Here is a 23,632-nt window from a genome sequence, read left to right as displayed (position 1 = left end):
TATTCCCCATATATTTGTTCACAAAGCAACAGCGTTGCTTCTTTGCAAGGAAAAGCAGCAGTCAGTCCTGTCAGTTTTGGTAGAATTTGTTTTATGGTAGCGTTTACCTGGGACTCTTTCAATTAAGTTTAAAAGAATCTACAGCCTAGCAAATATAATTCAGAGATAAAACCCTGAGGCCAAGCACCAGTTTGTTATATAAAGTAGTACCTACCTAGCAACAATGTCTTTTTTAATGAACCATTCAGTAAAAGCACATAACGACAGCCAGAGAGGGGCAGGGGGAAAAGACAAGCCTATCATGAAAAGAAAAAGCACAAGCAACTTACACTGTCTTTCCTGACTTACAGAAAAATCATTCCCGAGAACAAATTCATTTAATTCCCAAGATAGACAGGATCAAAATTGAATAGATTTGAAAAAGGATGTTGTCAAATGTTGAGAAGAATGTATACACCAACCTGAAAGACATAATTTTGACAAGCCTAGCAGATCACTACTTCTTGTCCAATCATATATTACTTTCCTTTCCTCAAGTAATTCCCAGTACTCTATTTATCTAGGAAAAAAGTTAAAAAGTGCAAGTCTAACCAGCACTACACACTGTAGCGCAACTAAAACTGACCTAGGGAAAACAGAATAGCTTAGTCTATTCCCTTTAATTGATAAATACACCCCCGTCTCACAAAACATGAGTGTATGTATCATCATACATTGCATGTACCAACCAGCTCTTCTGTTATGCCCACCCGGACAACTCCCAGAAGGAAACAAGTTTGTTAATCAACGAACTGAGAGAGATGCTAAAAGCTTCTGTGATTCTGGGAAACCTACTGTAGCTCAAAAGAGCCCCTGAGGGTCAGGAAGGAAAGGATTTAATAGTTTTCAGAGAAATGACACATTGGTCTGATGCTTCTGTGAAATATTCTTGGAAGAAAAAAAATTTTCATCACACTTCAACAAATGTAAATGTTTAAACTGTGAACTTAGTCTTCAGTTGTCTTCAAACCTGTTACCATATGTCTTTCCTTTTTGAGTGTACTTAACATTAGAATAACACGCTTGCACCCCTCAAATAACCCATCTGCTGTTTCCTACTTCTGCTACTTTAAAAGCTTGTCAGCTGCTATCCACTGCAGTTCAATTTTCAGCGTGAAATTAGCAATTAATATGTTATTTATTCTGCCTAATTACCCTAATTTCAGGCACTATACTCATCTTTAACTGTCCCAACACTTGAAGTAACGAGGGAACCCCAAACAGCTAAGATTAAGAAAGTAATATCACAAGTATTTCATTAAGAATCTTAACAGTCTCCCTTGACTGAGAATCTACTTTTGACTAACCATAGGGCAGAAACAGAGAGAAGCATTGTTTCAAGATTTCTTATTATTCAAAGGACCACTAAGATATAGATTCCTGTAACAAGCAGATAAAAAGACAGGAAAGACTCATAGAAAGGAGTTTGTAAAGAAGGTTCCTCAGTAATTGCACATATAACTGTATTATATATATTGCACAAAATATACAAGCCCAATATGAACCAATGCAACACAACCACCATTACCTTGCACCACCTTGAACACACCTTCAGACTGTAATGCACACCTCTGGGACTGCTTATACTTTCAGGGTAAGCAATCAATGGATTAGAATAAATAAAACTCAAGGAAAACCCAAGCAACTCACAATTAAGTACTCTAGTAATTTAGTATATGTTGTGCCTCCTTCTTGCCTACTCTCTTCACATTCAGGGCAGCATGTCCGTGCTTCCGTTTCAAGTAGAGAAATGGATCATCTTATCCAGTCTCTCACATACTTTGAGGGTTAGGACTCTGAGCTGCATTATCTGTGGGTTCAAATCCTGTCAAGCTGGAGAAGAACTGAACTTCACATTTCTACTACAGGGATAAGTTGTCTAATAAAGGTGGGGAAAAACAGTGTAATTTTAGATTAATTAAAATGCAGTATGACCTGACTCAGATTAACTATTCAGATTTTTTGGTGCTGGCACCTTATTCCCACCCATCTCACCAAAACAGGGTAGTCACAATCTTTTTGGTAATATTAATCTGTTAAGTAATCTTTTTTCTTGAGATCTTTTTTTCCCTGGATCAAAGCACCCTCAGATTTCAAAAGGCTTCGTGGGTTAGCTAGCATTTAACAGCAGATTGATTATATTGCTCTGAAAGACACAGCTAACTGGTTTATAAGTAAAGCAGTTACAACCTAGAACTTTAAGCTTACAAAAAATTTGAACCAATAGTGCTATACATATTAAGCAAATACCTTGCATTTTGATTATTTCAGGAAAAAATTAGTACATACCTATTTCCATTTTAGAGGTTTCTTATATTTTCACCAATAGTTTCTCCAATACCCCTTAAGGTCTCAGAGCAGATTGCATATTTATGCTGCCAATGTAACAAACAAAGGAAGAACAATCAACTCTGTTCAAAGAAAAAGCTGTACCTTGTTGCTAAGAGCACAATGTGATGTTTGCTCATTGCTTCCACTCCTTTAGATAATGATGGGACAGAATTCTTTGGCTCTGAGGAATTTCTTTCTATTTACTGACCTAGACGTACATAGGACAAAATCATTATCTGATTGGCCATATTTGTTCAGCAAATTTTTACCTTTATAGCACAGGAAGGTTTACACTAATTTAACATACAAAGGTATGCTTGCTATATGCATCAAATACTGAACACGAATTCTAGGAGTGCATCAGATTTTCAAATGTTAAAAACTGACAGACCACATATTTATTAATTGATTACAACAGAAGAGTGCTGGAAAGTATCCACCTCTCAGCATGACTCACTGTGTATTCTATGACTTCCTTGCAACCTTTGGCATTTTACAAAGATGTAGTGTTGCAAACTTCAGAAAAATAAGGTCCTCTTCAAAGAAAAGCAAACATAGAAGGAACACAGGGCTGTGAACAGGGCAGGACAGCACTCATTGCAATAATACAATAGCAGCATACAGAGTTATATGGATAAGAATAACAATAAAAGAAATACAAAATAACATAAATCACAAACCCTATGTTTTACTTTAATATTTTCCAAGTATAGAGATTTATTATGCTGCATAGCCACCGAAGTATCATTTTGCATAAGGCTGAGGTAATGGATTCTAACAGAAATACAGAGAATACCAAGAAAACTCTTGTACTATTTAGCTTACTGGGATTGCAGACATAACTGAAAGATAAAACATAAAACATGATGATATTTGAAGTGCCTGAAATTAGCGTAATTAGGCAAATAATCAAATGTTTCAGAATATCTAAAAATTATGAAGCCTTAGAGGAACACAAGAGGATCTCTTCCCAGACAGCTAGGAGGTAGTCTGAGACTGTATTGTTTACACAAGTTGCAGAAAAAGAAAATGGAATCATAGAATCATAGAATCATAGAATAGTAAGGGTTGGAAAGGACCTTAAGATCATCTAGTTCCAACCCCCCTGCCATGGGCAGGGACACCTTGCCCTAAACCACGTGGTCCAAGGCTCTGTCCAACCTGGCCTTGAACACCACCAGGGATGGAGCATCCACAACCTCCCTGGGCAACCCATTCCAGTGCTTCACCACTCTCACTGTAAAGAACTTCTTCCTTATATCTAATCTAAACTTCCCCTTTTTAAGTTTGAACCCATTACCCCTTGTCCTACCACTACACTCCCTAAGGAAGAGTCCCTCCCCAGCATCCTTATAGGCCCCCTTCAGATACTGGAAGGCTGCTATGAGGTCTCCACGCAGCCTTCTCTTCTCCAGGCTGAACAGCCCCAACTCTCTCAGCCTGTCTTCATACGGGAGGTGCTCCAGCCCTCTTATCATCCTCGTGGCCCTCCTCTGGACTCGCTCCAACAGCTCCATGTCCTTTTTATGTTGAGGACACCAGAACTGTACGCAGTACTCCAAGTGAGGTCTCACAAGAGCAGAGTAGAGGGGCAGGATCACCTTCTTTGACCTGCTGGTCACGCTTCTTTTGATGCAGCCCAGGATACAGTTGGCTTTCTGGGCTGCAAGCGCACACTGCCGGCTCATGTTAAGCTTCTCGTCAACCAACACCCCCAAGTCCTTCTCTGCAGGGCTGCTCTGAATCTCTTCTCTGCCCAATCTGTAGCAGTGCCTGGGATTGCCCTGACCCAGGTGTAGGACCTTACACTTGGCTTGGTTAAACTTCACAAGGTTGGCATCGGCCCACCTCACAAGCGTGTCAAGGTCCCTCTGGATGGCATCCCTTCCCTCCAGCGTATCAACCGAACCACACAGCTTGGTGTCGTTGGCAAACTTGCTGAGGGCACACTCAATCCCACTGTCCATGTCGCCGACAAAGATGCTGAACAGGACCAGTCCCAACACCGATCCCTGAGGGACACCACTCGTTACAGGTTTCCAACTGGACATCGAGCCATTTACCACAACTCTTTGCGTGCGGCCATCGAGCCAGTTTTTTATCCACCGAGTGGTCCATCTATCAAATTGATGTCTCTCCAATTTAGAGACAAGGATGTCATGTGGGACAGTGTTGAACGCTTTGCACAAGTAATCAACATTACACTAAGCACCTGTGGTTTATATTTTCATATATATGCACATACATGTCATCAAGCATTTCAAGAGCACCAGATACAGTTTACAAGATTGTAAACTGAAGGTTTTACTGATAAATCCTTGCAAAAATAACCCAGTTACATGAAGGAATCAATCCAAATTTATATTATTGATCAGATGTGTGTGTCTAGCTGTCAGTATCAATCGCAGAAAGCATATAAGAAATCTCAATCATATCCTTGACTTCTCTGGGAGCTAGAAGTAACTTGACAGCTCTAAAAACAAGACTAAAAGACTGTCTCGAGATATATATAGCTATGTTTCACCTTGGATTCCTCAGCAGTTGTTGCCACATCTGATGGCAATTCCTACTGCCAAGATATTCCTCTCAAATTCCCTTATCTGTACCAGTAGGTTGTAACATAGTACGTTGTATCACCACAGTGTTTGTATTATACAACAGGACTAACAATTTAGAACCACTATTATGATTTGTATGATTAATATACACACATACATTAATAGACAGCTCTCATACATTAATAGAAAGATCAGTACTTTTTAAAACAACTCAGGCAAATGTTTAACCATAAGATGCAGTCAAAAACAAGTATGAAAAGGCCCTGAACCATATTTTAAAACCCCAAAAATATCTTTTGAATGCTCACAAAAGTAATTTTAAACATTTTACTGAATGGTCCTATGGTCTCTTAGTACAACAGGGGGAACAGTTTCAGAAATACTTCTTCTAGTTTATTATTATTCTGAGAGATAAAGCAGCTTCTTCTTTGTCATTTACATTGCCACTAAGTGGCAGCAGATGGACCAAGAACAGACAGAAGATGATAGATCATGGGGTTTTGAACTTATTTAACAATTAGGGTATAAGATTAGGTAGCTGGTACTTCAATTGCCTCTGAAACCACGACTTACAGGTCCCTCAGACCTGAGGAATGCACAGACAGGTTTGGGAGATGAACTGCTAGGTAGTTCTGAAATTGTGAAGCATGTGTGGAAACCTAACAAGAACAGAGACAAGTTATACATGCATGGATAAACTAGGAAGTGAGAAACAGCAAAAGTCCACAAAAGCAGTTGCACAGAACTGTCTGCAAGCCACAGAAGTTCTGAGAAGAGACAATATCAACATTAGTCCTGGTCAGATATGTAAGAAAAAAGGCAACAGTACTTTATACAGACAGCCAAAAAGAGGCATGAAATGTCAAGCAACAGTAAGGAAAAAAGACTATAATACCTATTTTCAAACTAATAATTCTTAAGGAAATCATATTTTTCTGGTATGTTGATATAGCAACAATTTTTGATACAGGCCAGTTGTCTAAAAGCTAAGATTGCAATACTTCGAAAATTGTCTAAATAAGCATTTAGGATACTTGTAATACTACGGATTACAACAATAGTGACTGTTGGTAAAGTATCAGAATGGAACACTGGAAGTTAATGGAAGCTGTCCCTGAGACATTTCAGTATAAAGCATTTCACTAGATTACCGTAAGCATAGAGCTTCATAAGAAAATAAATAATTATAAAAACCCTTACAAAAGTTAAAAATCCAAATGTATATACTCAACATGAAGAATAAACACAAAGAATGATTTCTTTTTTGGGAACATGATTTCTTTCTTAAGAGAACATCTACCAAATGTTCTTCCCTGTTCACTTGTTTAGTTATCCATCAGCCAACTTTGAATGACTGGTTGACACAGGCAGATATAGTCAAAAGAGGAGATTCTCTGTTAAGATGTATTTTATAGAATAAATTCCATACAATATGCATAGTTATCTGTAGGATGGGATAAATCTATCCTAGCTAATAGTAAAGTCTTGTTTATTTTAGAATATTGCATAAAAACAGAAGACAGGTATTACTCTAAAGCACTCAACAGGAAGAAATTATCTAAACAAAGAATCTGTAGAAAAAAACAAAGTAAGATCAACTATCCAGCTCTAGCCTCCCTTCCAAAATCAAATCCTGAATCACCATTTAGCAAGGCTTTAATAAAAAGCAGACTTACATTAAATGGGCAGGGAAAAAATTGTTGAGGAAAAAAAAGCAACAAAACAACAACAACAACAGACCAATCCTCAAATCCATCCCCTGTTGAAATGAATGAGATGAGAATCTAAGAAAAATAAATATGAGAGAAAGCATAGAAGGCAAACATCACATTCACTCACATAAAATTTTCTGGATATTCACTCAAGGCCATATCAATGATATTCAAAGCATCATGATAGTGTTTCTGGGCTGACAGCAAGAGTGCAAGAAGATGGAGAGAGTTGGCATCATCTCCTTGTAGCTGCAGAGCCTGACGAACATAACCCAAAGCTTCTGGTATCTGACAAAAAAAAAAGGGGGGGGGGCAGGAAAAGAAAGCACCACAGTTAGAATTATTGCCTATTACTTGATTTCATGTCCATACAATTTTTAAAATATTCACCTGGGTATCATGCAGAATTTTATAAACTCCTGTAAGATACTACGCAGAAGTTTAAAACGGACCTGATGCCTTACAGTGAACAGTAACAAATAATATATTAACCCTTGAAAATAAGATACATGTTTTAGTATAACAGTTCCCTTTACCTCTTTAAAAATATTCACTTACTATGCTTTTTCAAGTATTGGTTGTATTTCTGCCTGATTTTGAAAATATTTTAAGCGTAGTACTGTTAACTAAAATGTACAGCTAGACTGCAACAGTAGCTTTTCTTCACATGGAATTCCACAATCTCCTCAGCTCTGTGTGCTTTTGCTCAAAATAAGCACACTAATTGTTAAGAACAGCAAATTTAATTAAGCAAGATGAGTATTTTGATTTTCAGAAGTACAGTCATAGCCTGCCACTGAAAAATATGTTCTGGTATTAAAGTGACAATCCATTCCACTCTGTGACACAGCCCAATATCTCTGCTACTCATTAGCAATGAAAAGTAGTCACCTAGAGTATGTAAACTACTGTGCTCAAAACTACTTCCTAAACTAAACATGACACAGGAAAAGACTGACCATGATATATACAAAGCAGCTCTACATTATCCAAATTCATGTGATATATGGTAGAATCCTAAACCCCTTAAACATAACAGCTGTATAAGCTGGACTGAGCTCTGATCTCTTTTACAGCTTTAAAATATTTCTCCAGTTTTCTTAAAAAAAAATTTGCAGTTTTGTTCACAATAACCAAACGTCCTACAAGGATTCAGAAAAGGCACAGATCTTAGCAGGTAATGGAGATTTGAGATGTGTCAAGATCATTAAAGACTAGATTCAAGAGTCGTACGCTCCAGATTACCAGTCTGAGCAGAGATTACACATAATAGGTAGAAACAGGGTAAAAATGGATTTATTTTTTTTCTTTTCTTCATCCAGCAACATATATGCTGAAATAAAGAAATTTAATGACTTATGTCTTATTTCTGATCCCAGAGCTGGAAATACTGTGGCAGAACTCAAGTTCTGTGCCACTCAGAGAGAGTATTTCGGGTTTGGTTTTTGTTTTCAAATATATGCGCAAGGAAAAATGATGTTTGCTTGTTTGTTTGTTTGTTTTTAATTGAAAGCTTCACCTATATCCATCAACAGATAAAAATTCTAATCATTATATGATAGTGTGAGGCTACAGTTTTAAAACACGACTAACCTGTCTGGATATGGCAAGCTGCAGTGCCAAGTAAAATGCTGCCAGATGATCTGTTGGAGACAAACTGTGAGCCCTTAAAAACAAAGAAACAAAGCAAAAAAACAGTGAATTTTTCCCCTGTTAATACAGGTTAGACATACACACAAATGCATATATTTATGTATTCATATTCAGATCTCTTCATTACACGTATGCTCATATTTTCATATAAGCGGTGTTCATTCCAGTGACTTTCGTCACTCTTCTCAAACATCCTTGATTTAAAAGAAGCACTTTGGGCCATTAAAGAGTAATTGTTAATAGAAATTAATTATGTAATTTCAGTATAAATCTTAAAAATGAGCAATATAAAGAATGAGCAAATACAAAAAGTACCCAAACAATTGCAGGGATTCTGACCAGGATCATTCTGAAGCACAGAACTCAAGACGAAGAGTAGCAGCAAAGTAGATCAGAGTTTTGCTCATTCATTTTCAGCCTAGCACACAAAGCTTCCTAGGAAGCCAGCTACGTCTTGACTTCGTGCTGCTTTGAGAATAAGTTAGCAGAGCATGTTGCAATGTAGCAACGTAAAAGAAATCTAGCTGGATCACTTCTGCATCATAGCATAGTAAAAGGCAGCATGAGATCTGATTAATGATGAAACTATGTTTGAAGTTCAGATTAAGAAGTTTATGCTGATGATCTTTTAATAAATATAACTTTTGCCCAACAGCAGCAGTATTTTGTGATTATTCACTCTCAAAATATTTGTAACTACTACTGCTGCAAGTAACCCCAATTAATAAAACAAAGAAATACATTCTTTCCACCTTTTTTGTTTGGTTGATTTTAATGTTTTTGTTAAATGCACACACTTTGTCTTAGTAATATTTACACTTATCCTACAGAAGATGTAATACATCTGTTCCTCTGTTACACAATCTCTCAGTTGCAAGATAAGAGTTTGGTGCGTGTGGGGCAATGTGCTTTAAGACAAAAAAAATTATGGCTGTACCCCAAAATCCCCAAAATGATGTGTAGTAAATACTGGGCAGAAAGCCTTGAACTATTTTTTTAATTTATATTTGCTGCATTCTGTTAGTGGAGGCTCATTTAGAAATAAGCTGTATAATGACCATCTTCAGAACATCTAATGAGTTGTCTCCATTGGGAGTGAGGAACAAAATTGACTTTTAAGCCGTAATAACTACAAAGGCTCTGCTTCCAACCTGTGCATTTCTGTCTTCCCAAGAACAAAGAGACAGCTCCATCAGTTTAGCAACACCACCCATAAGGTATCAAAGTAGTTTAAGTAATTAGGGAACAGTTTCATATTTTGTTAACTCTTCTAACTTGGAGATCAGAGTCAAATATAAAGCCTAACATGGTCCAGGACCAGTCTTTTCTGAAATTGAAGTTCAGACATTAAGCAAGATTAGGTGAGAACAAGAAATTCCAGAGAGTACTTTGCAGTCTCCCAAGCTTCAGATAGTGAATGAAAAAAGCTGTTAGCACTGTGTGAAGATGGCAACAATCACCTTCTCAAATAGCCCTTATGACAAACCGGTAGCCTTGAAATCTGGCATAGGTAAGGGTAAGGATCCAAAACATAACTGTATTTCTCCAGAATCTCTATTTCTTTAAGAATTGGTTCTCTAGGTAAGTGATTAAAAAACACCCGACCCCCCCAAAAAGAAACGAAACGAAACAAAATCATCGGCACATCAAAATACTAAGTCCAGTACAGCTGCTCGCTTTATAAACTGTGTAAGGGATGAATGGAGAATTTCAACTTCCACCTCCTGGAAAACATTTATTTTAAAGATGTGGGAAGAGAAAGTGAGCATGACTCTGGTATGTTGAGCATAACATACTCTCTGTGGTAACAAGATTTTGGTACCATCTATTGGTTGATAATATTGCTGGTTCCTTGTGTTATCAACACAATGAAACACATTGAAGTGTATTTCCAGTACAGCTATGAACACAAGCAGTGAAAAAAAATGTTAATATACAGAACAATCACCTTTCAAAAGACATTTTTTCCCTTCTCTGCTTGCTTGCTATGTGATTTTTGACATGCAGAGACTCCGTTCTTTTTGAGAGCCAAACCGTTCTACTCAAGTGGAGTAGAATCCGTGTGGAGTCTGAGCTACTCATATCAGCAATATCACTAACACCAGTATTAGCAATTCACTAGAGTGACATATACCCTTCACATTACTAATATCTCCAAAAGATTATTTTAATTTAATTAAAAGTCTATGCACAAGTTAATTCTGAGAAAGGCTGACAGAGAAGATGAACCTATAACTTAACATTAATACCCTGGAACAAGCACTTAAAAACACAAAATATTGTTTCTATGAGGTTGCATCAACTGGGCAGGAGGGGTAGAGGGAAACGGGAGAAGGACAAAGAAAACTCCAAAGCATCAGAAAGATGCATAAAAACCAGATGCAATTAATCCTCATGTTCCCAAGACTTTGTGTGTATAAATTTATATTCTGCTAGTTAGCACAAATATTTCAAAGCTCCGTATTGCTATAAAATTGAAGTTCCACTCAATCTACATAGCTAAAGGACATCTGCCATTGTTCACTGAAAAGATGCTAGGTATGTTCATCCTAGAGAAGCCTCCAGGGAGACGTTATTGCAGTCTTTTAGTACTTAAAAAGGGCCTATAAAAAAGATGGGGACAGACTTTTTAGCAGGGCCTGTTGTGACAGGAAAAGGGATAATGGTTTTAAACTAGAGGAAGGGAGATTCTGGCTAAATGCGAGGAAGAAATTTTTTACAGTGAGGGTGGTAAAATACTGGCACAGGTTGCCCAGAGAGATGGAAGATGCGCCATCCCTGGAGACATTCAAGGCCAGGCTGGATGTGGTTATGATGTAATTGAAGATGTCCCTGTTCATTGAAGGGGGTTTGTACTAGATGACCTCTGAAGGTTCCTTCCAGCCCAAACTATTCTATGATTCTGTTTTCAGATTCCAGATGGCACTGTTCACTGCTAGGAAGTCTTCAAAACTGAACAGTTAAGAACGTATCAAGAGATTTACTGTTTATCTGTAGAGAATGAAACAGAAAAGTTCCTGATCAGAGACAACAGAACACAAAACCAAGCAACAGTATTTGAATAGAGTGTGAAAGAGTAATTTCACAGTGGTAAGAAGCTGAATATCATTTGAAAAATAGTTCTCTTAACTGTGTATTGCGTATTCTCTTTCAACTCCATCCACTTATTCCTTTTCTAGAGCAAGCTAATAAAATATTACCACAATAAGCAGTATGCTACCTATATAAAAGCATCCTCAGATTTACAGGTGGTCAAAATGCTGCACAACCTCAACCCTCAGAAACTGGAAATTTTCCAGACAGATCAGTAGCAGGGAAAGATTCACAGAATTTTGGGAATCACTATACTAAAATGGAGGGTAGTGTCAGCTCAGACTACAGTTCATTTCATCACTTGCTGTTTCAAAGAATTAGCAGAGGAAAGCAATTCACTATTAGAATCTCAGAAGTAGTGAATGGGTAGAAATGACAAGAAATGGTTAGCACAGTATTTCTGAAACAGTGATGATTAAGTCAGTGGTAAGAGGGATGGGTGAGGAACTGAGGTATAAACCAGGAGATAGAAAGTTCAGTTTCCACATGGAGAAAGAATGCTGAAGTAATTAAAAACTATTAAAACCATTAAGGAATAGGAAGAGCAAAGATATGTTAAACTATATTTACATTCAGAGGAATATTTAAGACAAGACGGAAAAAGGCTGGCCAATACATACCATCCTTACTCTAAAGCTACCTGCAAAACATATTTTCCAACACTATCAGCTCAGATACAAAATCACCAACAAAAATCTGAGACTTTGTATTCACATCAACGCACAAATCCGTTTTCCTGAAGCATTTAGGCCCATCTCAATGAAGTAGGGTTTTCATAGGTGCATAAACATAAAAAGAGACACATTTAGATGTTGCACTTCTGCCAGGTTTGCCATCAAGATTTGTTTCTTCTATAAGATGTTCTCATTCACCTGTTTATTGTTACTTCATTTGCAGAGTTGAAGCCTTGACAACGAACTGCTGTCATCCCCAACAGCACTACTTCTATGTAAGGCACTTGGAAAATGGGGCATTTGCATTGTCGCTGCCTATGCTGTTAAATCTCCAGATAGAATTACTTCTTTCCCCCTAGCTTACTACCTCACTACCTGCATTTTGCCCCTCATGCACAGCAGCAGGGCCTCAGTTATTGCTCTGCCTCTACAGAGATAATTGCAAAAGCCTGCTTTTGCTATCTGATCAGCTATCAACTCTTCCAGAAACACTATCACATTGAACCATGACTTGAAACCTTGCATCATACGTTTTTCCCTTCCAGATCAGAACAGACTACTACTTCGAGCAAGTATTTTATACTAGAGAGCAACACAAATGTCTTTAAAATTAAATAAATGGAAATCCTTAGGAATTAATTTAGATATTTCTGGCAGAAAATGTGAAGTAAATACTAAAGAAATATATTCTATACTCCTAGAGGTGAAATCCTCATTACACAATCTTTTACAAGTCCCTCTTTTTAACATATAATAAAAGCTTTTTACTACATGTAGCAGAATGAAATGGAAAGATTAACACCCACTCACCTCTGAAATGCAAGAAGAGCCTTTCTCTGCAAGACCTCTTGCATCCCTCGCAAAGATGCTAAAAAGGATATATTTAATCAGCAAGATCAAGAGATTTCATTCCACATGCTCATTGAAGAAGTTTTAATACATTGACTGAGAAAGTGGTTGCACACAGAAGCTTCAATTTTGAGTCTAGCATTCTGATAGGTATCCTTTTTTAGGAAACATGGGGATTTCCAAATGTGAATGTTTGTTCTTATCTTACCATCAGTAGCCTGCAGACTGTAAGTCAATCCCAGTGCCAAGTAGCCTTTTGCTTTGAACTCTGATGTTTTGTCCCCAAGATCAACAACTGTTTTGGCAAATCTTTCAGCTTCTTCCAACTGAAAATATTATAAAACACCCATGTAAGTCTAAAACTAGCTAAATCTTACATTATAATGAGAACACACAGCATGTGTATTATGCACACTGAGTCAGTTGAAATCTGAGCCATGACTGCTTTTAAGTACTATTTTGTTTTTCATTAGACTAAGTTTTCTTGCTAAATACTGAGTAAAGAACACAGATTTTAAGTTGAAGCACCCGTTCCTATGGTTAAGAGAAACTATGGCACATGACACACAGATAATTCTAAACTTACTGTGGTTTTGCTCCCCCCACCCCACCCCCCCCCTTTTTTTTTTTTTTTTTATAAATAGGTGTTTCTGGTCCATGGATGCGATCTAGCATTTTTTGTATTTCACAAATAGAGTTCTTGCCCCATAAACTATTTCTGTAGGAAAACCGCTCACAAAAAATATGCCTCCAACCCTGCAAAAAAAATGTATAGCCGCCCAGAATTCTGCATCACATACGGTATTGCTGAATGTATGCAAAGTCACAAATAGACAAGCATGTAAAAAAATCAAGGTTTAACTGCACAACCATGTTAGCACACTATTTAACAATGTAGAAAGAAAAAAAGCCCCAAACCACAAACATTTGAATCCATTCCAGTAAGTGTAAATGCTAAGTACAGTAAGTTTCTCCATATGGAGTCAATCCATAGGGAACAATTTACAGACTAAGGATCTGTGTTAATTATTAAGACCGTATTTTTGTCAGCCTCAACAACTCATGTTTCTACTATTGCACTATTTTCTCAATGTCTGATTTTGACATTTCCCTCCTCTTTTCCTCCTTTTTAAACTACACTAATTCTTCTAAAAAATACGTGTATCTTGAAAACCACATGATAATCTTCGATCACCTTAATGTTTTTTGTACAGTTACGCCAATTTCAAGGTTATCTAAAATACAACTCAAGTAACACCTTTTAAAAAGACACTGTCCCTACTAGTAATTTCTAAACCCCAGCTGCCCACAAACATGGTATCTCCATAAAAGTCTCCTGAATAAAAGAGGTTTGTCTCATTATCTTCCAAAAAAAGTTGTTTTTCTCTTGCAGAGAAAACAGAAGTCTAAGTTGCATTTTTAATCTCTGTATGCAAACGTTTCAATTTCTAGTACATTTTTTGCTACGTCTTAGATCAGTATCAAGATATGCTACCTTGATAAACATAACTATTGCTCTCAAATATTTTAAATGAGCCAAACAGGGATATACATGTGCATGTATGTATTTGTGCTGTATTTTTAAGAGATGACCGAGTGTATGCAGTCATTGAGCAAAACTATTTGCTACATCCCTAAACCAAGATTTTGTTGCATGTTAGCACAGTTCTTGCTGAAAAGACAGCGAACGACCAAGCTTACCCAGTGCAGAGATCCCATACAGAGCTTTGCAGCAAGGAGTGGAATAGTTGCATCATCTGGTTTCAAACGAATACATTCCTTCAAGACTTTAACAGCTCGAGCAGACTGTTAAAAACATTTTCCACTGAAATTACTAAAAGCATAAATATGTTTCACAAACACAAGATTCCTATTTCCATAATTTATTTTTCCCATTTTATTGACATTTGTTCACAACTCCTCATGCAAGAGAAACACAAGACTTCAGTTACTGCTGTTGTTATTTAACCCCAATGAAGTCTCATTAAGTGTCCCCAGTGAAACATCTGCCCAGTATGTCATTCCAATGGTACGTGATTCAGAAAACAGTTTTGAAATGCATTTAAAAAATCTGACAGGCCTGTAAGCTCACAACATCTGAAATGAAAGAGCAGGAGCAGGACAGAGTGTTAGGAATAACTCTGATATAAGACTGTATTAACAGACTGGCATTGCTCCTCTTTTTTAAATTCATTTTCTTCCATCCAATCATGGTTTAGAAAACAAACGGAGAATGCAAAGAAGAATCAAGTCTCTTCAAAACCATTGTGATTCTAAAAATATTTTCTGAATAAAATACAAATTATTGGTTTTCACCATACTGAAGATAAGCAAATTACCCCTAGAATGATTTTTTAGAAAATTAGTTTTATTTACATTACACAATGAAAGTGATTTATTTTCCATAACATGACAGGGAAAAGCAAAAAGAACTGAAAATACAAGTTTGCATCTGATAACATATGTTCCTAGATTATACAAAAATCAAATAAATAAAAAAGAACAGTAAGAAAAGAAAAAGAAAAAAAAAAAGCACGACTACCATGAATCAGCAATAATTTGTACCTAAGCATACAATTCGTTCATCAAAACTGCACTTAAACGAGTTGTTACTGGATAATACCAACTTGTATAATTCACTATTGAAATTCAATTCGTTTAGCTTAAGCTTGTTGGAAAGGTAATTCTTACCATCGCCTTTCAGTCTTCCTAAGTTAGAAACTATCAAAATAACAATGTTCTTTGTAGAGCAGTAAGCATAAAATCAGGAGTACCGTGTACTTAGCTCATTTAAGGATTAAGATTATTTTCCAAAAAATCTCCAGATGAAATTATGGAAGTGCCAAATGTTGTTATCAAAAGCCATCAACAGAAGAATTACCTCCAAAAATCAAGACTTACTTTTCCTGCTGCCATCAAGGACAATGCAAATTGGTACCACAGATGGAACTCTTCAAATGCAAACTTCATGGCTCTTTCTAAACACTAATTTTGAGGGGAAAATTGTTATTTAAGGGAATATTTTTCAATTTCTAAAAAGAAATATTAACATAAAAATTTTCTTATATACTCATACCTAAAATACATGTAAATCCAAATTTAAATAATTCAAATAAGTTATCTGAAAAAAGATGCTAGATTCTTTATGTGAAAAAAAAGAATTGAAGAGAAAACTGATTCCTAATTTATTATGTTTGTTTAAATACTCCTGCTGCTACTGTCCTATTCAGAAAGAAGGAATAATAAATATCAGCTTACTGAAGGTAAGTTGAATGTCCCATCAAATACTTTCAGCACTTCTTCCAAAACTCTGACCTACAGCAACCGTATAATCTCAGACATTCACACAAACAAGTGGTGCATGGAAACCTGATACTTTAAGTCAAAATATGTTTATAAATTTTTAGGCTGCCTAATCATACTTTCTTCTCCCATTTTTATATATTCATAAACGTATGCATGAGCATTAGAGAGGCACTTGTTCACAATCAGAAAAATAATCATTTTATATGCTTAATTAAAAATTAATTGCCAATTCTAAGTGGCAGAAAATAAAGAAATTGGAGAAGTTAATACTTTAGGGTTTTATAACTTTGTAATTGTAAAGACACAGGACATGATTGTAGATTATTTTAAAAGGCTTGAGTTTCAACATACTAATGATCAATTTACCATTCATTTTCCGTGACTTCAAGTTTTATTCACTTGACTTCATTCGTAGAATCACAGAATACCAGGCTGGAAGGGACCTTAGGAATCATCTGCTCCAACCCTTCTTGCCAAAGCATGACCTAGACTAGATGGCCCAGCTCCCTGTCCTTTCAGTATGAAATATGACGAGTTACATGATTTTTTTCTCCGTAAGATCAAAAAATTGGTGACTAGCATGTGCAGGGGTAAGGGATTATCTGTGTATATATGTGCATGTGGCCTACACAATGACATGCACACCTCAAACTGGGTTCTTCTGAACCAAGTAACAAGTAATTTCAAGAAGCAACAGGCTCCAACAAGAAATCAACGAGAAATACATAACAAGCAACAGTACCCTGGAAAACTGCAAGTTAAGATAATGTTCAGGATAATGGCAACTCTCTTAACTAACTGAAAACACATTCAACACAATCCCTCTCCTGAAAGGCAGAAATGCTACTCTTGATATTAAACAATCACAAATCACTATAGGAACAGGTAATGTTGAATGCATCACTGAATTTTGTTGCTTACGAATATGGTATCCTCCTGAAAATAATATGCTTGAAGTTAGAGAGTTGAAAGATGAATATCTAGGAAAATTTCTGGTTTGGAAAACATCTCTGCTAGTAGGACATTAATAAGCTCAATATGTCATATCCTACAAAGCTTAGAAACCAACTTGACTTGTTTAGGAAGAAAATATGGCAGTAGAAAGTTCTTTGATCTAGTTGAGAAAGCCATAAGAAGTTGAAAGCCCAAACTCCACAAAAAAATGAGACCTTTTCAACTAAGACCATGACTCAACATTAGAATAGTTTAATAAGGATGAGATAGATTTTTCATCTTTTAATGTTTTTATATCACAACTAACTACTTTGTAAGTAATCAGCTACAGCTATACCAGAAGATAACAAGATATTGGAACTGGAGGGTGAATACCATTTGCAGAGTTAGAATAATGGTGCTTTCCAACTTGAAGCTACAACAGCTCCACTAGACCAATCACAATTAGCTCACAAAGAATGAAGACAGCAAAAAAATTACGCCTATTACATAACTGAACAGAATGTTTTTACATTTTTGAATTGTGTTTAGAGTAATAGTCTAAATTATAGAAGTTTCAGGCTACTGGCTTCAGGATTTGGGAGCAGATACTTGTCAATCAATGTCTATCCTTTAAAAAGTTCTAGACTAAAACATATGATTCTATGATTCCATATGGAGAGGAATCTCTTGCAGCTTTGGTGTAACTGCCTAAAATTCCATGAAGGCGATAAAGTGTTGGCAAGTAAATATATTCCTGATTAGATTATGTTCTAGGGTTACAGTCCTGCATGAGCTTTCATACTCCTTAGTTTTGTGGAAGTCTTTCTATTGTACTGATTAAAAATTACTTGTACACACAACTTGCAGTTATGAAGTACTTTCAAGAAGAAGAAAACCTAAATTCAGAGCTTAACAACACAGGAGATGCAGATTAAAGGCTGACTACCTAGATAAACCAGAGTAGAACTGGTGCGGGGTTTTTTGGTTTTTTAGTGGGTTGTGGTTTTTTGGGGTTTTTTTTTTCCCCCTAATGGTTCTCTATTATTGTAGGGAGAAACCGTTTTCAGCAAATCAATCCATGGATATGCCTTCCTAACACACATGCTGAAGTATTCTTTCTGGATACCAATAATTAATCATGGTCAGCAACAGTATCCTGCTGCTGGGTGAGCACTGCTTTTAGCAGCAGAAATATCTGCTCTGCCCAGAGATCTGTAGTTGCTTTCAGATACAAAGCTGTTAATGATACTTGAAAATTTCCTGAACAACTAAGACACCACAATCTAACACAACACATATAAGTTGCATAATCAAACACAAGACATTTGAGATAGAGAATGCACCTTCCTACAGACCTGAAAAAGTACAGTTCTGTTTTAATAACTTCAAAGCTATTTTACAAACTATGACAATTTTGCAGCACTCCAAATATGAAGTGTAAAAGAAAGTTTTCTTTTGAAATAAAACTTCACAGATCCTTTTTCTAGATACTTATATCTATCATTTATATCCTCAACAGCTTTTATCTTTTGCTGTTCCTTCCTGCTGTCTCCATCTAATGCATACCCTTTTAAGCAGATCCACGCCTCCCCGTAAAACCCATGTGAACTTCTGTGCCATTAAACATTTACCATACCTTCCACAAAATTTCTGTGCTTGACCACCTCAAGCCACTTGCCATGCAAAAATTTACAAAGTAAACTCTTTGGGGTGGAAACTACCTACCGTATTTGTGCAGTAGTCAGAATGACAGTGTCCTGTATTTGTTTAGCCCTTGAGTACTACCACAAATTTACATAATTAAGAGAAATAAGCAATGAAGACACAGTTGAATATTCACTATTATCCACAAACCTCTGACAGCATTTCATATTGGCCTCTTCTTCCCAAGGCTATAGTAAGTAAATCGTAGACTACAGATGCACTTTGCAAACTGATGATACGATCATTTTTGTGTTCTGGTATTCGGCTCAGTACAGCATCACGGTTGGCCTGAAACATACCACAAAGAAAGAAACAGTCAGCCATTGTAATCTAATCTGTATTTTCACTCAAGTAATAACCATGCTATTCAGACTGACAGCAGTTGATATACGTGATAAAGAGAGACAGTATCTGCTAATAATTTCTAGAGTGATGTTTCTGTATGGATCTATTTTTAATTACTCAATTCTAATTACATAAATTAGGTAATGCATTTAAAATTACTTAAGAGTTCTCAGAAACCAAGTAAGTTTTTTTTAACACAACATATATTCATCTTTAAAAAATTAATTTTATTTTTTTGTATGCTAGTAAAACATATTAGAAGGATCTTAAAATCCTCTATTCCAGCTTTTGTAAAATATGGCAATCGATTTCTTCTCTCTTCATAACATTTTGACACTATCCTCTCACTTGTAATTGGTAACCTGCTGCGATAACCACACAATCATCTTCAGGAGTTACTATTGAGAAGCAAAAACTGTCCCTGATTTTGAGCACAGGTTTGGAATCAGGCCATGTTTGCAGTAAGGCTTTGCACTTTCAATCCCGTTCTGTGACATGCATACTGCCAACCTACTTCTTTAATTAAATTTTTCCTTTTGAGAAGGAAGAAAACTGAGCTAGGACTGGATTAAATGAATTGATCATGTTCACAGACAAATCTTGTTAAAGAACAAAGGATAAAATTCAGGTCTCTCAGTAACTAAGACCACCTATATTGAACTACCCAGGACTTCTCCCACTATACCATCAAGCCTCTGAAAATACCTTATCTTGATATCTATTTCTAGATTTCTTGACGTTTAATATTCCCACTGGTACAAATGCTAGTGTATTCGGTAGTTTGAAGGCAGAAGTTAAAGATTCTTCTCTCTCCTCCTTCACTAATGATCTGGATGATGGGCAGAGTGTACCCTCAGCAAGTTTGCTGATGATACAGAACCTGAAGGAGGAACCGATGTGCTGAAGGACTGTGCTGCCATCCAGAGGGACCTCAACAGCCTGAAGGAATGAGCTGACAGGAACCTCAAGTCCTGCACCTGGGAAGGAACAACACCTGGCACCATTCAGTACATGCTGGGGGTCACCCAGCTAAAAAGCAGCTTTGCAGAAAAGGACATGGAGAGCACCAGAACACAGAGGAGGGCCTAGTGGACACCAAATTGAACAGAAGGCAGCAATATGCCCTTGCTGAAAGAAGGCTAGTGGTATCCTGGGCTGCATCAGCACAAGTGCTCCCTTTTGTTAAGTACTGGTGAGGCCACACCTGCAGTAATGGGTCCAATTCTGGCTTTCCCAGTACAAGAGAAATATGGAGCTACTAGAGACAGTCCAACAAACGACCACTAGGTTGAATAAGGAACTAAAGTATCTCTTCTATGAGAAAAGGCTGAGAGAGCTGGAACTCTTCAGTGTGGGGAAGAGCATGCTCAGTGGGGGGAACCTTATCAATGTGTACAAATGCCTGAAGGGAGGGTACAAATAAGATGGAGCCAGCCTCTTTTCAGTAGCACTCAGTGACAGGACCAGTGGCAGTGAACACAAACTGAAACACAGTTCCTGTGTTCCCTCTGAACACCAGGAAACACCGTTTTTTACTGGAGGGTGACTGAGTACTGGCACAGGTTATGCAGGGAGGTTGTGGAGTCTCCCTACCTGGAGATATTCAAAAGGTGTCTGGACACATGCTCAGCCTACTCCAGGTGGCTCTGCCCTAGCAGGGCTGGGGGGATGGACAAAACTCCAAAAGTCCCCTCCAACCTCAATCATTCTGTGATTCTGATGCTACAGCTCAGCTGACATGCAGCAACATGTACATACACCGTAATGTGAAGATGTCAGTCCTGTCTACTCATTTCTGCCTAGATTAGGAAAGGCTGGTCTATACTTTGCAAGTGTAACAGCTAGAATATAATGATGTATTACAGTAAAAGTGATGGAAGAGTTGCAGCTGACTTTCCTCATTAGGCATGGCAATACGCTGTAGCATGTGGCTAAAAGAGACATTTTGTACTCCAAAATGTATCTATAAGAGAATTAGAACACTTAAAAAGCACAGAATTATCTTTCCCATAGCATTTCTTTCATAAATATTACAATTTAAATCTTACTCAAAGCATCCTTTCTGAATTTGGATATTAAGAGAACTCATGGTGACATAAACGTAGCTTTTGTAATCCACTAGTAAGATTCTTTTTTTCTTGGATATATGGTGCACTAGATCTAATTCAAATAAGAAGTAGTAATGATGGAAGAGTACACCACTTCCCTGAAACTGCAGTATGATTTAGGGCTTGTATATACAAAGTGATTTGCTTACACAAAATGCTACTTATATGTAAGATCCTCATCCTGTTTTAAGGTATTTACTTGAGTAAGTTCTTGAAGGACAGAAGTCTTGAGACTTTATCTGTGTTTTTACTAATTCACAGACAATGCAAGGAAGGGATCATACTACTTTAATAGCACAATACCATCTCAAAATACCAATGATTACTCAATCTTCTGCAGCTGTTGTTCTTTCTTTCCCAAACACTGGTTTCAAAATCATAAATCACATATTACTTCTTAACTACTACAGAAAAAAAAAAAAAGAAAGTTACCATGCACTGAGGCTGAAGTAACAGCTCTCAACTCTCAGAAAGGTAAGTCTGTAGTGATGAATTTTTTATGCTCAATCATCCCCTTTCCCCCTCCAAAACTAATTTGAACAAATTATTTAGCCAAAGTAAGCCAATTACGTGAAAGACTTTATACTCCCCCCAAAAAACCTCTTTTGCCTCAGATAACCTGCAATAATTACTTGTAAAAAACAAAATAAAATATTGAAAGCTTGATAATGGTATATGCTGTACAGTGACAAGCGTTTGATATAATCAAGGCAGATCTAATTCACAAAGGAAAAGCTGTAAGTCACTTGAAATGAGGGGTAGTACTTTTGGTTTTTCTCATCTTAATGCAAGGAAGTATACATGCAAATACAGTAATCCGTAACCAGATCCTGACTGGGACTCCTTTCACTTCATACCATGACCACAGTTCACATCAGAATTCTGCGTATCTCCACAAGCAGCTCAGGCACCTTAAGGAGGCACAGGCAGCCCCTTTCAGTGTTAAATATATACTGCAGCAAAACCAACACAGGGTATATCGAGGTATTTGTTCAGTCTAGTTTTTTGGTAACAGATTCTGTCATGAACACTGCAATGCACATCACTAGGAATGTGGAAAATAGTTTGCACTACAATGTGAACGTTTGCCACTTTGAAATAGTTCAAATAGGACAATGCTCACTAAAATGTTGTGTTCCTATTTAACTATATCCAAACAGAAATTACGTCAGAGCATGAAAGCAATTGAATTACCCATAGAACTTAAAAGACTAAGTCTCACTGTTGTGCGGTGAGACAGATTGTTACATGATGCCTCAGGTTCTCCACTCCTCCAGTTAGAAAACCAGCAGAAATTCCAGCTTCAGCTTTTCATTTCTGCCATCGGAGAACATGCAATTGGCCTCGTATAAGCATGTCAGTACGTGGCAGTTGATAGATGGCTAGTAAAATTACACTAGAGGAAAACACGAAAGGCTGATAAAAGGCACAAGTAGACCATTGAAAGGAATCGCCTACTGCGGAAATGAGGACATAAAAAAAAAAAAATAAAATAAATCCAATAGCACCAGTATCAAAAGCTAATGCCACTTCCATTAAAAATAATTTACAAATTTGACTGATATCTGAGATCGAATGCACAATGGATAATACTTTTTGGCTATGTTTACTACGCTCATCTAGTAGTCCTTGATTTGTTTTTTAGAACAAAAATAACTTATGTTTTGAGTCTGTATGAATGGCAACTAGCTGGTATAACAGTGGTTCATACTGATAAGTAATGCCAAATGAATGACCTGGCTTTGTGTTCACCTGCCTGTGGTTAGAAGGAGGCTACATTCAGCCACTCTAATGGAGAAAAACCATTCATAACACTTGCAGACCTCAACTTGCTGGCTCAGAGGAACAGAAGCTTGAGTTTCAGAACTGCCTGCTTTCCTAACAGAAAATGAAACACAAGTCATAAAGTAAGGCATGACTAAAAAAGTTCTATTTTCAATGTAATAACTACCCAAAGAAAACATATACGCATACAGCACATGCACATTCACTCTATTTTACCTACCATAGATTCACTAATAAGCAGCAACAGTAAGGCTTCTTCTGTATTCTCTTGAGGACAAAAGATGCTGTTCAAAATGAGAATGTAATTATTTAAGCAGAACACATTACTTTTAGGAGTAGCTTACACAAATACAGTAAGAGTACTGTAAAAACTGGAAAATATTCAGAATAGAGAACAGAGAGTAACTTGCATAGAAAAAAATGATTGGTTAAAACACATTTCTTTGCAATACTTTAAATCTGCATTTCAGAAAAGCTGGCCAAACACAAGAGAATGAAACCACCACAGCTGTAAGAGGTGAGCACATTCAAATACCCCC

The 23,632-nt window shown here is 36.9% G+C and overlaps 1 protein-coding gene across 3 annotated transcripts in view; it reads right to left on the bottom strand.

Annotated features, from left to right (window-relative positions):
- Positions 1 to 23,632, bottom strand: part of TTC7B (tetratricopeptide repeat domain 7B) — a 141,507-nt gene that overhangs the window by 64,685 nt on the left and 53,190 nt on the right. For all 3 annotated transcript variants that reach the window (XM_030484706.2, XM_030484707.1, XM_030484708.1), the window contains exons 8-15: positions 23,314 to 23,377; positions 19,006 to 19,143; positions 15,811 to 15,894; positions 14,611 to 14,715; positions 13,118 to 13,235; positions 12,871 to 12,928; positions 8,234 to 8,306; positions 6,768 to 6,928 (exon numbers count right to left, since the gene is read on the bottom strand). In XM_030484706.2, coding sequence (XP_030340566.1) covers positions 6,768 to 6,928; positions 8,234 to 8,306; positions 12,871 to 12,928; positions 13,118 to 13,235; positions 14,611 to 14,715; positions 15,811 to 15,894; positions 19,006 to 19,143; positions 23,314 to 23,377 — 801 coding nt within the window. The remainder of the gene's footprint in view (positions 1 to 6,767; positions 6,929 to 8,233; positions 8,307 to 12,870; positions 12,929 to 13,117; positions 13,236 to 14,610; positions 14,716 to 15,810; positions 15,895 to 19,005; positions 19,144 to 23,313; positions 23,378 to 23,632) is intronic.

Source organism: Strigops habroptila, chromosome 4, assembly GCF_004027225.2.
Source record: "Strigops habroptila isolate Jane chromosome 4, bStrHab1.2.pri, whole genome shotgun sequence".
NCBI lineage: Eukaryota > Metazoa > Chordata > Aves > Psittaciformes > Psittacidae > Strigops > Strigops habroptila.
Note: the sequence above shows the minus strand (reverse complement) of the source record. Positions and strands in the feature narration are given on the sequence as shown.